General features: G+C 50.9%; 1 protein-coding gene across 1 annotated transcript in view; it reads right to left on the reverse strand.

Moving 5' to 3' along the window:
- Window positions 1-400: 400 nt before the first annotated feature.
- Window positions 401-16157, reverse strand: part of LOC136115847 (dynein axonemal heavy chain 9-like) — a 59188-nt gene continuing 43431 nt past the window's right edge. Inside the window, exons 14-20 of the mRNA XM_071799996.1 lie at window positions 14425-14685; window positions 10229-10654; window positions 6292-6411; window positions 2883-3083; window positions 1920-2141; window positions 1077-1235; window positions 401-623 (exon numbers count right to left, since the gene is read on the reverse strand). Of these exons, the coding sequence (XP_071656097.1) occupies window positions 528-623; window positions 1077-1235; window positions 1920-2141; window positions 2883-3083; window positions 6292-6411; window positions 10229-10654; window positions 14425-14685 (1485 nt within the window). The 3' untranslated portion in view covers window positions 401-527. The remainder of the gene's footprint in view (window positions 624-1076; window positions 1236-1919; window positions 2142-2882; window positions 3084-6291; window positions 6412-10228; window positions 10655-14424; window positions 14686-16157) is intronic.

Genomic DNA, 16157 nt, shown 5'->3' on the forward strand with positions numbered 1-16157 from the left:
CACCTCTATCCATTCTCCACACCTTCCCAACATCTTGAGGGGGAAGGTGAGTTTTAGTACGCAGCACATGGCTGTGCAGCAAAACCCACATCTGTAGGTGTGCTGGGCGGGGTGGTGGAAAATCTCTGAAGCTCTTCCAAAGCACCGGCCCCCCTGCTGTGACGTCCCTCTTCAACATCTCAGAGCTCAGTCTGGCTGGAAGGTCCCAATGTGAACACCAGTACTAATCCTTATTTGAAGCTCCACTCCTGTCCCGGCCTGCTCTCCCTATTTTGCCTGCTTTGCTGGGACACCGTCTCCTGCAACCAGAATCCCACCTGCCAGAAAAGGCACCCCACAGCCTCTGGGGTGAAGATGCTCTGATGCTTCCAACCCTCCCAGGAAACGGAGGGACACTTCAAAATCTTTGGTTATTTTAATAGTATGAAAGGGACTCAACAGCTGGGCAGGACAAAACAGCTAGAAAGGTTCTGAAACTTCACTGACGTAACACAACACCCATAGGGCTCTCTGTCCTCCTCTTGCCCTTAATGCTCGCGCTTAGCTGCTCGCCGGTGGCTCTCCATGTCCTTCCGTTTCACCTCCGTAACGATGCCTCTGAGGTCCGGGATAGACTGCTGAATCTAAGGTAGGGAAGAGAGATGGTAGAGGTCACAGCAGGGGTGGGAACAGGAGGCAGAGAGGAGCCCATTGGCCCTTTTGGAGTGCAAATTTCACCAACCAAAGTGAGCAGGAGGATGAAGGCAATTGCCCTGCTGGATCTGCACCACCACAATGGGCTTTTACAGGTGACTCAGAGGGGTGAATGAAGCCAGACTATAGACATGGGTGGATCTGCACCCCCTGCCCCAGCCTGCCCAGCTCCCAACAGGCATCCACCCCCTGCTCTGCCTCCTGGGACGAGACAGGTTTGCCTGGTGTCCTCCGCCCATTCCCCATGCCCAAGAGACAGCCCAGGGGGAAAGGGAAGTGTCTGTTGGGCACCTTGATTTCTCTGGGCTTTCCCCTCCCTTTGGGCAGCTGAGGGTCATTACTGCTCCTCTTTCTGGGCAGGGAGGGGTCTGGCTTGGCTCTACCATGTCCAGCTGTCTGAGGCTGTCATCCTCCGGCACATGCACTTTGGCTTTCAGCTGCGTGTTCACGCACTGGAAGAGGTTGTGGACGGCCATCTTCATCGTCGTCAGCATCAGGGCATTCTTGGCATTCCTGTTCTGGATGTCGGCCCAGCGAGCAGTCTGAGGAGGGGAGGAGAAGGAGAGACACACAGCATGGTGATATGTCCCAGCAAAGATGCTGCTTCAGTGCTGGAGAGCCTGGCTTCCGCACTCCTTTGTTTTGCTAGGAAGAACCTGTCCTCACCCAGGGCTATGCTGGAGCTGGTTCAGCTTGGTGTGGTGGAAGCAGATCCAGGAACTACCACAGCTGCTCCTTGAGCAGCCCCATCTCTCTGCCAGCTCCTGCACCCCTCATTCCAGTGGGTCCTCCAGATACCCCGATAGTTGACACCCTGGGGGCAGCGCATCCCACCACCACCCGCCCAGACCACGCGCTTTCCAGCTTTGCCTGGTGGGACTCAACTCCTGCAGCCTGGAGTATCCAGGAAGGGAATTTGGCAAGGCCCCCTCAGAGTGATGCAAAGGGAAGAGAGGCCAGCAGAGCTGCGCGCGTTTCTACACATTCATGTGCCTTGGTACAGCCCAGATGACCACCAGTTGGGTCACTGTTGGACTTGTTTTAAGCCCTGACATAACCTGCTCCAGACCTGGTCTGTCATTTGTCATTCTGCAGCCCCCTGCTGCAGGGATGAAATGAGGCATCTCCTCCAATTACAAAGTCTGCCACTGTGCCTTGCCATGACCCTGTGGCTTCACCCAGCCAGGCCTTGGAGATCTTCCCCTGCCCATCCCGCAGTTCCTCACCCAGAAGCGGACATCACTTTGAGCCTGCGCAAAACGTCGTTGGAGCTGCTCCAGCTCATTTTGGCACTGCAGGATCTCAGCTGCTTTCTCTGCCTCGTACTGATCCAGGAGCACCTTGGCTTGCTCCATCATTTCCCTGTCCTTCTCTTGGGACTGCTGCAGGTCCTTGCGCGTCCTCACCAGCAGCTTGTAGCGGGAAATGACGTCCTGGATGTCCTCAAACTGCAGCACAAGGATCCTGGGTTTAGTAATGCCCCTGCCCTCCCCTCATGACTGCAAGTCTCGTGCTGTTTGGCACCCTGTCCTGACCAGGGACAACACCTCCCCCAGCTGAAAGATTTCCCCTCTTGGCGAGCCTGCTGCCCCAGTTGGTTTGTGAGCGTCACACATTCCCTGTTTGATGGCCCCATTGTGCCGGTCCCAGAGCTGCCACTGCCAGCAGCAAGGGGAGATGTCGTACCACCCCCCAGTGCTCTGATAGGAAACAAAGCACAAGTGCAGCTGCCAGGGCCAAGTCACCCAGCCATGGGAGTGGGGCAGCCGGGCCGGAGGAGTGCGAGCGATGCAGGGAGGGACGCCCGCACACCCTTGAGAAGGGCTCAGCTTTCCCGACAGCTGCCTGGGCTCCCATTCTTGGGCAGCTTGGCCCTCCTCCCAAACCATCCATGTCACGTGAAACAGTGACACAAAGGGGTCCCCATGCCCCTCAGCTCTGTGCTGTTCCCCCTTCTAACACTTTTTCTTTGGTTTTCTCAAGCTTTTGTCTCCTTTTCTGCTTTTCCTCCCCTCACTCTGGTCCCCTTGGCTCACCTGGCTTGCAGGGAACCTCCTCCCATCCCACCTGAGGTCTCTGGGTTTGACCAAGTGTCATGATTTCCCTGGACTTGCCTTATCTCCTCCAGGTTTAACATCCACATACAGCCCTCCCTGAGGCCATGATCTGTCTCTCATGTCCAAACTCACCTGTGGGGAGATCTTCACCACATCCTCCAGGTAGTTTTTGAAGATGGAGTGCTTCTGCACTTGGCTGCTGAGCTTCTGGTGTTCCTTTTTCAGGGCTTCGAGTTTCTTCTTAGCCCTCAAAAGCTCCATCTCCTTTTGTGTTTTCTCCTCTCTTTCTCTCACGGCTTTCTTCAGAGCTTGGACTCGCAGCTGATCGTCTTCCTAGTGATGTTTCCCCCACCAATACACACACACACAGAAGGAAAGGAAGGCAAGGGCAGATGGAGCTGGGTCACCCAGCAGCACTGGGAGGAGATACACTCACAGGGGACAGAGCAGTGCTGCAGCACCCCGGGAACATCTTCCACATCTTTCCACACAAGCAGAGCTGTGGAGCCCTGTGTGTCCTTGTCTGCAGTGGCTGTGCTGCTCTGGCTGAAAACGAGTTCATTTCCTTCCTGCAGTTAGAAACCTTTCTTTATCACAGCTAGCACGCTCATTATTTGGAAGGCATCCAAATGCACCCAAAGCATTTCAAGATGAAAGAAACCTGTGAGCGTCCCCAGGTCATGAGCAAGGGAAAGAACACGTTTCAGAGCCAATATATTCCTATTGCTTCACTGAGGTTATACCGCCCATGACACAAACTCCGTGCTGTCAGACCACAGACTAGTGCAGAGATCATTGCTAAAAATGCAGTTGCAACCAAAGAAAGATTTTCTAAAACTTGATTCCTATGTCTTATCTTGATTTCAGAATTGAAATAGTTGCTTTTAAAGGAAATTATCAAACTTAAAAAAAATCATGTAGGAAGATACATCACAGGTGACAATCTGTCACTACAGTGGTACTAATCAAGGTGAAATTAAGCCGTATTCAGTGTAAAGCACACACACACATATTTATATGAAAAGAATTGCAACCATCATTTCTATGTTTCTTTTTAATGAAATATTTTCTTCTATTTTGTGGTTCTTCTATGTGAGCCACAATCTACCTCCATGTCACACGTTCAATGTGATTTTGTTAGTCTGCAGAAAGACACAGGGCAATACTCATCCTTCAAAATCTCCCCGGAAACATCAATGGCTCTTTCAAAAGAAAAAGCTACTTTCCTGTTTTAATTAAATGCTTCAGAAGCATTCAGCGAGATTTAACCTGAAGAACATGAAAGCATAAAACTCCTTCAGCGGTTGCATAAAACAGATCTAAATCGGCACAGGAAGGGACTTTTCTGCTGTTTGTCTTTGACCCCGGATATCTGAGCATCTCAGAGTCCCAAACGCATTTGTCGGCAAAGCAGCCGCCTGTGCCGCAGCCGGGCTGCACGCGGCTCTTCCAACGCAGGCACACAGATATTCAAGATGAAGGGTCTTTTTTCCGAAGTTTCCCAGTACCCAAGCACGCAGCAGGTGAACTCCGCACTTTTGGGGAACACTTTCCTGCCCTTTTTCATGTGTCTGTGAAAACTCACCCGAAATCTAAACAGTTCTGAAAATCCAGGCTAAAGCAATTTGCTGAAGGTCACTTAAGAAGGTCTGAGAGTACGAAATGTGGAACAGAGCACAACTCTGCATGTCCAAAGCAAAAAGCTTAACCATTTGACTTCTATATTTATCACTGCATGCTACATTGGGATAGATGCAAACAGATATTTTACTTTATATACAGATTACAGCCAATCAGAGAATCCTGCATCACTTCTAGACATACCTTTGTACTGGGATGCAGCTGCCACCAGCTCCACCAGCAGTAGCAGCTTCAACAACACAGAGACCAACCTGCATCCCTGAAGATGGGCAGAGCAGGCAGGATGGTCTCCTGGAGATACAGGCCGAGTCTCTTGGGAAAGAGAGCGGTTCAAACACAGCATCTCCCCTGCCGCTGGGAGGAAGAGCAGCACGGCCGCTTGCCTTTCAGGGCTGCTGCAGGCCCAGGCTGCAGGTCACAAAGCAGGGGCCACACGTTTCAGTGAGTTTTGCCGGGTCACAGGACAGGCTCGGCAGCTGTGCACATATCCCTCACCCAAAACAGGGCACGGGAGGAGCTCTGCACATGAAGAGCTGCAATGTGGGAACGCAACTGCCTAAGTCCAGACCTCCACCTGCATCTTCCCTGCAGGTCTAGCATGTCGGATATTTTAAAAACATGGAAAAATCGGGGCTTTCCACTGAGATTATATCAATGTGTTCAGTTTTTGGCCCCTCACACCAAGAAAGGCCTTGAGGTGCTGGAGAGAGTTGAGAGAAGGGAGCGGAGCTGGTGAGGGGCTGGAGCACAAGTGTGATGGGAGCGGCTGAGGGACCTGGGGGGTTCAGCTGGAGAACAGGAGCTGAGGGGAGACCTTCTGATCTCTGAACTGCCTGAAAGGAGCTTGGAGCCTGGGGTTCGGGCTCTGCTCCCCAGGAACAAGCGATGGGATGAGAGGAAACGGCCTCAAGTTGCGCCAGGGGAGGCTGAGGTTGGATCTGGGGAACAATTTCTTCCCCAAAGGGCTGTGGGGCATTGGAACAGGCTGCCCAGGGCAGTGCTGGAGTCACCATCCCTGGAGGGGTTGAATAGATGGAGATGACACTCTCAGGGACATGGGGCAGTGCCAGGGTGGGTTAACTGTTCGACTTGATGATCTTGAGGGGCTCTTCCAACCAAATGATTCTGTGATTCTATGATAATGGTGCCTTTGTGTGCAAGAGGGGGAGCTTGAGTCAGCAGAATCAGCTGCTAGAACCAGCTCCAACACCACCGCCTGGCAGGGCAGAGCTCAAGCACCAGTCAGTCTCCTGCAGCCCTGTTCCATTGCTCAGAGGAAGAACTGGCTCGCTCGGAGCTGACAGCCAGTGCGGAAGCCAAAATGCAAAGCATTAAGGGCAATTAAGGCACTGGATGCGAGCTGGGGCTCCAGCTAGTGTGAACAGAAGCCATCATCTCTCAGTGTCTTATCTGTGAAGTAGTGACAAGGGCATTGCCCCTGCAGAGGACTAGGAGGCTGCGTATTTTGAAGATACAATAGACTGCAATGCATAGCGATGGACTGATAATGGAGACATGCGCTGCTTTTTTAGAGCTTTTCACTATTAACTTTTCATAATTTCTAAACCTGCAAAGCTACTGGCATATTCCTGTCTTTTTTTTTTTTAATGATACGATTTTTGAGTAATATAGTTTTGGCTCATCAGTACTTGATCAAGCTTTTAAGTAACAAAAAGGAGATGAGACCTGTGAAGAGGGTATAGCAATACGAGCAGTGCCTACCCTGATGTATGAAAACAGCCAATGCAAAATCATTTTCATTACTGAAACTTGCTGCAGTGCAGGAAACATATTCCAAAAAAATGAGAGGATGTAACGTGCTGTGCGCACGTGGTTCGCATCTCAGCAGCACCTGGTACCTCCCATTCATGCCACCAGAGCTGCATCTGCTGACACTCACCAGTCGATTCGCAAGAGCAATGGTACACGCTGTCGCTTCGGCTTCTTGCTGACACTTGAGTTTGTCGGAAGTGCCCTTCTCAAACTTGGCTGTGAGCTTCCTCAGGTTCTCGTTGAGGCGCTGTACATGAGAAAAGAAAATAAAAGGAGAAAATCACAGCACAGTTTTAAGGCAAACCCTTCTGGAGAGATACTCCCCCTGCGGCAGCAGGAGCAGCGCGGAGCAGCCAGGTCCTGGGTTACATTGTGTGCTTGGAACTCACACCCTCAGCGCAGGGCACAGGCGAAGAACCTGCAAAACTAATGTATTTGGTGTGAATTTAAACTGGGAAAAGGGGTCCTTATGGCCAAGCACCTATGAGTGGTGCTATAGCTATGAACAGGGCAGCTAAGAAAACCAAGTCTTTTGTTCTCTGATGCTGCAGCCCCTCTGGTCTCGGTCCAGTCCTTGAGGCTCTGCTGAGTTGCGCGCAGAACCCCAAGGGGCTCCTGGGGCTTGAACCATCGCCAGAACACACCTCCTGTGCCCTCTTTCTAGAAAGGACTATGACATAGAAGTCAATAAAGTGATCCTGCTCCTAAAGCTGCCTGAGCTGCCTTGGACACTGTGACAGAGGAGCGCAAGCAGCTCCAGGTGGGACCATCTCACGTGCAGGCCGGCTGCAAAGTGTTTGAGGGCTGGGAAGGGGCAGAAGCTCCCAAAGCACCTGGAGCCCCCCACACTGTCCCTTTGCTTGGCCAGAGCTGCTCACACTCAGGTCTAAAACAAATCAAGGGCTCCCACAAGCACTTGGAGCATCTCACTTCTGATAAGAGAGGCAGAAGTAATAATAGATTTTATCTCCACCCAGTGCAAACTGCTTAAGGATAAACTGCTCGTAAATCACTCTAACGCTGTTTGAGCTACGCTAGAAACAAACCTGAAAACAAAAAAGGATTCTATTCTATTCTATTCTATTCTATTCTATTCTATTCTATTCTATTCTATTCCATTCCATTCCATTCCATTCCATTCCATTCCATTCCATTCCATTCCATTCCATTCCATTCCATTCCATTCCATTCCATTCCAGTATCTGCAGCTCTCCAGGATACTGGAAAACACAAAGCGCTCCCTCCTTGACCTGTCTTGGAATTAATAACACAAAAAGTTTCTGTCCCTGCAGGTACATGAATGTGTGTGCATACGTACACTCCTATATATAAAACCCCATTACACAAGCACAATCTGATACATGAGCGTGAGCTGTGAGAACAGGTCAGAGCTGCAATGCCCACCAGACCCACTCTGCAGTAACACACAAACACATCTGTGTGCAGCTGGGAGGACAGCTCTCACTTCTATATCTACCCTCCCCAGATTTGTAGTGACCTTACTTCCCAGGCAAAGTGATAAGTATTTTTGAAAATCCAAATAGTCTCATTTATTCCTAAAAATAGATATGCGGCAGCTCAGGGCCCTGTTGTGAGCAGGTATGAATCAGCCTCACGTCAATGAAGGTATCCAAGATATCACAGTTTGATAAGCAGGGATATCCCTACAGATCCAGCCCTGCGCCGAGCAGTGTGTCATTACCCATCTGCAGAGGGGAAAACTCACCTAAACCAATCAGTTTTGCAAGCGCATGCTGGTGAGGTACCAGTAATCCCCCCAAAGATAGGGGGGATTGCCACTTCCTTTACCAAATCCCACTTCTTCGAAAAAAGAAAGAAGAGAAAAAGCTCAGACATTAAAAGCTTCAGAAACAAGAACCATAAAGGGATAAAAAAATGTTTCCCAGGGCTGTATTTCACATCTGAGATGGGAGAATTAGAGGCTAAATAGCTCTAAATCCAGCCCTGCTCCAGGTGCTGTGCCCACCTCTGCAGCAGGAAGGGGCTACTGGAGGAATCTGCAGCCTTTTCTTTAATATTTTTAGTTAAAAAGTGTAGTAAGCATTTTAAGAAGCCTAGGAGGCATCAAAAGAGCTATATATTTTCTAAAACGAAGATGGAACAGATGAGTCCTCGCACGAGCTGGGCTGCAGGAACAGCGCTGCCCCTCTCTAAGTGCACATCTCAAAGCCGCATATTTCAACACAGAACTGTCAGCCCAGCTGACAACACATGTTGATTTTTAAAGGGGATTTTGCACACACTGTGGTGTCAGTACGAAGGCACAGACACACAGGATCCTTCACTCATGAAGGAGGATGCCAGATCCACAGCATGTTAAGAAAAGGCAGGTTTCGGGGCACATGCTCCAAAATAAGTCAATATTTTTACTTACTTGTCAATATTTTTTACGTATTTTGATTTTATTGACTTATTTGTCTGGGTTTTTTGTGGGGTTTTTTTGCTGTCTGCAGTGCTGGTCCAGCTCTGGGTCCTCAGCACAGGACACACATGGACCTGCTGGAGCGGGGCCAGAGGAGCCCCAGGAATGATCCGAGGCTGGAACAGCTCTGCTGGGAGGACAGGATGAGAGAGCTGGGGGGTTCAGCTGGAGAAGAGAAGCTCCGGGGAGACCTTAGTGTGGCCTTTTCATACGTCAATGGGGTTGATAAGAAAGATGGGGACAGACTTTTGAGCAGGGCCTGTTGCGATAGGACAAGGGGTGATGGTTTAAACTAAAGGAGGGAGATTCAGGCTGGACATGAGGAAGAAATTGTTGCCCTGAGGGTGGTGAGAGCCTGGCCCAGCTTGGCCAGAGAGGTGGTGGCTGAACCATCCCTGGAGACATCCCAGGCCAGGCTGGGTAAAGATGTCCCTGCTGCGCTGCCTTTTTTCTTTTTTTTTTTTTTAATTAGCAAAAAACTAAATAAGGATGATGCACAAGATTTGCCATCAGGGAGCTGTGCAGGGACAAACTTTTAGCCTCGTACTTCAGCAGTCGTCATCCTGCAAAAAACGCCCATCATCGGGGACTGAGCGCAGGGAGCCAGCCCAGCACATGCTATGAGTGCTCTGAATGAGCCTCCGGTTCCTCTTCCCCCCCAGGAACACACTGGTTTGAGACAATGAGTGTCCTGAGGACCCAGGTGTAGAGGTAAATTACGTTTTGAAAAACTAGGTGGGAATAATAAGAATTATTAATTAGCCTTTCTTTCAAGGTGTAAGCAAGGCTGGCGAAGAACAGATGAAATGTAGAAAGCAGCAGTAAAAAAAAATCTTTGGATTCCCACTCCACACGTGAGCACAGAGAAGCAGTTTGCTCCAAAGTGGAGGATTTCTCCCCAGGCAGTGACCAGTGTGACAAGTCACGGAATCCCAGAATGTCAGGGGTTGAAGGGACCTGGAAAGCTCATCCAGTGCAATCCCCCCATGGAGCAGGAACACCCAGCTGAGGTTCCACAGGAAGGTGTCCAGGCGGGTTTGAATGTCTGCAGAGAAGGAGACTCCACAACCCCCCTGGGCAGCCTGGGCCAGGCTCTGCCACCCTCACCATGAAGAAGTTTCTTCTCGTATTTAAGTGGAACCTCCTGTGTTCCAGTTTGCACCCATTGCCCCTTGTCCTGTCACTGGTTGTCACCCAGAAGAGCCTGGCTCCATCCTCCTGACACTGCCCCTTTCCATATTGATCCCCATGAATGAGTCCCCCCTCAGTCTCCTCTTCTCCAGCTCCAGAGCCCCAGCTCCCTCAGCCTTTCCTCACACGGGAGATGCTCCACTCCCTCCAGCATCTTGGTGGCTGCGCTGGACTCTCTGCAGCAGTTCCCTGTCCTTCTGGAACTGAGGGGCCACAACTGGACACAATATTCCAGGTGTGGTCTCCCCAGGGCAGAGCAGAGGGGCAGGAGAACCTCTCTGACCTACTGACCACCCCCTTCTAACCCACCCCAGGTACCATTGGCTTCCTGGCCACAAGGGCCCAGTGCTGGCTCATGGTCACCCTGCTGTCCCCAGGACCCCCAGCTCCCTTTCCCTTACACTGCTCCCACCGAAGGGCAAGCACTTACAGCAATCTTGGCCTTGATACTGGCCAGCTTGTCCTGGGCAGCCGCCAGCTCGGCGTTGGCCCTGCTCAGAGCCTGCCGCTTGGGCTGCACCTCGCAGAACACAGCGTGGAACCGCACCATGTTCACCACCCAGGAGCAGAGCCCGGCCGCCGCCAAGGACTTGGTGGTCACAAATTCGGGTTTAAACTTGGGATCCTGTAAATAGGGCTGAAGGGCTTTGAGGCAGTTCTCATGGATGTTCTCCTTGTCGAACTTGATCAAGGAGTCCAGGAAGCCATCCACCCTGGCCATGGCGGCTTTGGCTGCTTTCCAGCTCCTGTCCTTGGGAATCTTTCCTCCTGGGGCCATCAGCACCATCACGGCTGCGGTGACATTGCTGACAGCTGAAGGTGGTGAGCCAAAGGACCTCAGCTCCGTCAGATTCTTCTGAAAACGGGAAAACAAGGTTGTTAGACAAAAATTAATGGGTTTGCTTTCTACTTTGCAACTAATAGAGTCAGGCTCCCAAGCTATCAATCTGATAAATTGGGTTTCTTCCAGCCCAAACATTCTTGCCTCTAAATCACCGCTGTGCATGTCTGCAGCACATGTGCTCAGTTCCCTGCACCCGGACCAGCCCAGCCCCATGTTCCTCCCCACACTCCCACCCTTTCCCTGCTGCAGGAGGTTTTTTGCCGTCTCAGAAGATCAGGATAAGGAAAAAGGAAAACTTTCCAAATAATAACCTCTTCAAATTGCCCCCAGCCCCTCTAAAACTGCCTTGAAGCTCTTCTCTTTGTGCTCAACTACTCCCTGTGCCAGACACCCTTGCACTGAGGTCTTGTTGAACTATCTGTGTGCACCCCTGGGGCCATCATCCAGCCCAAATTTAGGCACTTAAACAAAGCACCTTTAGCAGGATGGCAGTCATTGGGGTGAACAGACAGTCCCCTCACAAGAAAATCAGCTAATCCACCTCCTCCACTGTCAACACAGGCAGCTTCAGTGAGTCCCTAATAGAAAGTGGGATGAATCTTAACCTAAGTTAAAAAAAGGTGAATTGCGGAGAAAGCACCTATTTCCTAACACCCTTGCAACTGTGACAATAAAGCAGTGCTGAGGATTTGATCTGCTGACATCTTAAATCTTGTCTCCACGCACACGCGATTTAGCTTTAGCATAGGAAAAACCAGCGCGGGTAACTCAGCTGTGCTCAGATGACACGCTGTTGTCAAAACAAGGATAAGGGCTGTTTCAACACTGGTTTAAGGAAAATCTATGAGTTTCAGTCAGCTCCTGTTTCTATCAGTTCTGAATAGTTTTTAATCTATTTTCTCTGATGTTCTGCTTCTATCAGTTTCTATCTGTGGCAGCAAGGTGCGAGAGTCTGGTACTTCTGAGCATTCATTTTTTAGATAAAGGTATCTGCCATGAATCTATTCCTAAATGTGTCTTCGTTTGCTTTGAGCTTTTCTGAATCATCGAGCTGGCAGAAACAGGCCCTTGGGAGCTGTGTGCATTTCCAGTGTGAAACGTCTCTAATTAACATGCTCGATGACACGGAGCCAACCGTGAGCACAGGCGAGCAGCCCGACATTCCCTCCTGTGTCCCCAGCACCCAGCTCAGCTCAGCCGGGAGCAGCACGGACGATGTGGCCTCTCCGGAGCCCCCGTGTGCTGGGGGTGCTGCTTGGGGGGCTCTGGCAAAGCAGCCTGTCTTTCACAGCCTGCATCTTGCTGGCAATGGGATGCTGAGTGGGTGCTGTTGTTCTTTCCCTAGGAAGTGAACACTTCACGGCATGACAGGAACGGGGACGCCACTGCCCTGGGTGGAGGGGAGGATGATGCTGTCCTGGTCAGGAGATGGAGGAAGCCCTGGGCAGCATGGGGTGCCTGGTTTCCTTCCCTATTGTGAGAGTTTCTGGCGCCACGGGAAGAGGACAAGTCAAGCCCATGGTGAGCGCCACGCTGATGAACTTGAGTACCATGTAAAAGGAGCTCTGCCCTTTTCCCTGATGGCATCAATCTGTTGCATTTTAATCACAGAATCATGGAATCATTTTGGTTGGAAGAGACCCTCAAGATCATCAAGTGCAACCCATGACCTGACTCTGGCACTAATCCATGTTCCTATGAACCTCATCTCCGCATCTGTTCCACCCCTCCAGGGATGGTGGCTCCACCACTGCCCTGGGCAGCCTGTTCCAATGCTTGACAACCCTTTCCATTCAGAAATTTTTCCTGATATCCAATCTAAACCTCCCCTCGTGCAACTTGAAGCCATTCCCTCTCATCCTATCGCTTGCTATTCAGGAGAAGAGATCAACACCCTCCATGCTACAACCTTATATCACTCTAAATTCTTCTTCTGCACACTGGAGTATCCCCAGGATGGAAACCAGACAGGACACTGACACCGAGTGCCACCTGCCTCAGGAACCACTATGGCATCCTCAGATGTCTCTGGACCATCTCCAGGGGGATATTCCTTGCAGGCAATTGCATGGCAAGTTTGTTGCTTTTGATACTGTCACTGTTTTCTGCTCTCTGTAACCTGTGCGGAGACTGAGCAGCACTGGCCAAGCACCATCCTCCTCCTCACACGGGCACAGGCTGCCCAGAGAGACAACTCTGCCTCCTCTTGCAAGTGCTCTGTGCCAAGCAGAGACCCACGGGCAGGGGAAGGCAGTCCCGGAGTCGCTGTGCCTTCATCTCCTCCTTCCCTCCTCCCAAAATGAGATGAGGATGTCGAAACATCAGATCCCCCGAGTTCCACGTCCTGCACTCCTTAGGGGATGCAGGTGCTGAGGAACAGCCCGCAGACAAATTGCACTGCAAGAGATAAAGGGCATTTTTGTCTCTAAAACCTGATTTCCTAAGTTTTCAAACTCACTGTCACATCTGGCTTTGCATTTTTTTGATTTTGCAGGTGCTCTGTGCTGGGTCTGTCATAACCTGCTGGGCATCCATCATGGTCCATATACTTATTACCTTAATTATTTTATGCATATACTATACAAGTCTGAATAGACATGGTTGTTCTTCTTTTAAACTAGCAGGTGACACTGGCACAGAAATGTCCATGTATCCACATACTTACTGAGCTTCTTGGTAGCTAACTATGTATATTTACTGCTGCATTCTACTTGACAGTTTTTCTCACTATTTTCCATATTAATGTTGCATATAGCAGTGCTGCCCAAAGAAGACAGATAATTGGGGAGAAACTGTATATACACACACAAATATTGCAGATTATTCACATTAGTAAGCAGGTCAAGCTCTCCGGCGCATCTCCGATCAGCAGGTAAAGGAGACCATGCCTTCCAGTGCTCTGCTACTGCAGCTTCACAGGTCCCTAGAGAAAAATCCCAGCATCTCCCTAATCTTTGCCTAATGAAATATTCTACAGCTCCAGTACGAAACCAAAACTAATAAGGAGACAAACATTTTCCCTTTGTACAGTCCTTTCCCTTCCAGGAACAAGAGCCAAAGCAACACATCTCTGCAGCAAAGCCATGTTTTCTGAAAGCTAATTAAACAGCAAACCCATTCCTGATGACGGAGAGTTGTTTTCCTCTCCCCCAACAGGGCTATGACTGAGCCATGGTTTGAGGCATGACAGAGCCTTGCCTTGCTGCAATCATGGGATTCATTCTGATTTTCCAGCTGCACCAGGTGCTTGGCCACTCCTCTGCCCTGGGTGCAGCAGGAGTTTTCTGCTCCAGGATGCCGTGTGAACTTCAAGTCAAGATAAATTGTAGGTCCGTCCAGGTTCCAGTATAAGTTGGGGAATGACCTGAGCAACCTGAGCTGTTGAAGGTGTCCCTGCTCATGGCAGGGGTGGCACTGGGGGAGCTTTGAAGGTCCCTCCGACCTAAACCATCCTGTGATTCTATGGATCTATGATTCTAAGGTGACCTTCCCTTCCTTGTGGGGCAGAACCAACGAGCAGTGGAGCCAGCCAACAGTGGAGAAGAGGTGCAAACGAAACACCCACCTCCAGTTCCTCCTGCTCTCCATAAACATGAGTAAAAGGCAACTTGGTGCAGCCTTGCTGCTACTCTAAGTTACACCAAGAACCCAGTATGCACCAGCTGGGAGGAAGCTGGAGGAGGGTGAATACATCGCCCAAAAATTTGGGCCATCAGATGATATTTCCCCCTGCTCCAATGCAGTCGGCAGATACTGGATTCCCAGGGGAATCTTTACCCTACCTTGTTAAGGGTGTTCAGAGCAGCCTGGGCAGCCTCCAGGGCAGGCTCAGCTTTGGCCAGGTCCTCCTCGCAGTCCTTCTGTTTCTGCTCGACCTCCTGGGTGATAAGTGCCACTTTCTGCTCCTCCTCATCAGCAATCGCCTTTTCCCTGCTCACTTTCTCCGTCTCCACTCCCACCACCCGGATCAGCTTGTCAGCATCCTCATTCTTCTGCTTCAGCTCCACTTCTTGGGCTGCCAGCCTGGCCTTCAGCTCATCCACCTGGAGGGAAGAAACACATGTGGGAGCACAGACATGCACCAACCTGTTCCTGCCCTGCACAGCAGCACAGGCTCACACTCCGGAGGGGCTGAGCAGCACTCAAAAGCACAGAGGGCCTGTGGGCAAAGCAAGCAATGCCACGGTAGCACAGAAAAGTGGTATTCTAGCTGTTAGCAAGATTTGCTGCTCTCCTTTGCCCATGGTTGCTTGGGTCAGGGTCGGTGTGTGTGGTGCACACAGTGGAGCAGCCTGCGAGCGGTGAGGAACCCAGCAGGGGAGAAACCCCATCAGCAGATGGAGCTGCTGAGGTTGTCCCAGCCCTGCTCCCTGCCTGGAAAGAGGACTGAGGTGCCAGGGCAATGCAAATGCTGCTTTGAGTATGATCTGATGGGAAGCAGGTGGAAACTTTCATTTCAGCTGTTCCTGGGATTGCCTTTGTGCAATCAGGAGCCTCACCATAGGCCAGGCACTTGCAGCAAGCTGTTCTCATCAGAAAACCAAATACACCCAGCTGTCACCTCTCTTTGAACACGAGATCTGGTGTCACATCACGTCCCCTCTAACAGAGGCACGCATGCACTGCACATATGTGTTTGGCAGTGGCGATGACGCACTACAATTCAGCTACGCTTTCTTTCTCTTCTCAGCCTTGACACCTACAGAACAGAGCAGGTGTTATTTTGCCACGTGCAGGTTTTGAGGAGGTCCTGTGCACCAGGAACCCCCTGCTTGCCAGGCACACCCTGCAACACACCTCCTCCCCCCCGCACCCCGCACACACACGGCAGAAGAAGATGCCCATCAGTTCCCTTACAACCATCAGGTCCTACAGACTTGTGGCACTAAGGGCATTTTTCACACCACAAACATCATGATTGTGATCTGCTGACACATACAGCCCTTGTCAGACGCCCAAGGCTTGAGGGACTTTACATTGTGGAATCATAGAATCATTTTGGTTGGAAAAGACCTTTAAGATCACCAAGTTCAACTGTTTAACCTACACTGGCACTAACTCACATCCGTAAGAACCTCATCTCCACGTCTGTCCACCCCTCCAGGGATGGTGACTCCAGCACTGCCCTGGGCAGCCTGTTCCAATGCCCCACAGCCCTTTGGGGAAGAAATTGTTCCCCACATCCAACCTCAACCTCCCCTGGCGCAACTTGAGGCCGTTTCCTCTGCTCCTGGCGCTTGTTCCTGGGGAGCAGAGCCCGACCCCCCCTGGCTCCGAGCTCCTTTCAGGCAGTTCAGAGATCAGAAGGTCTCCCCTCAGCTCCTGTTCTCCAGCTGAACCCCCCAGGTCCCTCAGCCGCTCCCATCACACTTCTGTTCCAATTCGTGATGTCAAATGAGCTTGAGAAGGGATCCCCCATTCAGCTGGCAGCCTCGAGGCACAGCAGTGGTAGCAGCTCCACCAAGCAGCTCCTCAGACGCGTAAGGTAGGAGCACTTTCAGCAACAGGCTGGAGC

This window comes from Patagioenas fasciata, chromosome 28 (assembly GCF_037038585.1).
Source record: "Patagioenas fasciata isolate bPatFas1 chromosome 28, bPatFas1.hap1, whole genome shotgun sequence".
In the NCBI taxonomy this organism is placed as follows: Eukaryota; Metazoa; Chordata; class Aves; order Columbiformes; family Columbidae; genus Patagioenas; species Patagioenas fasciata.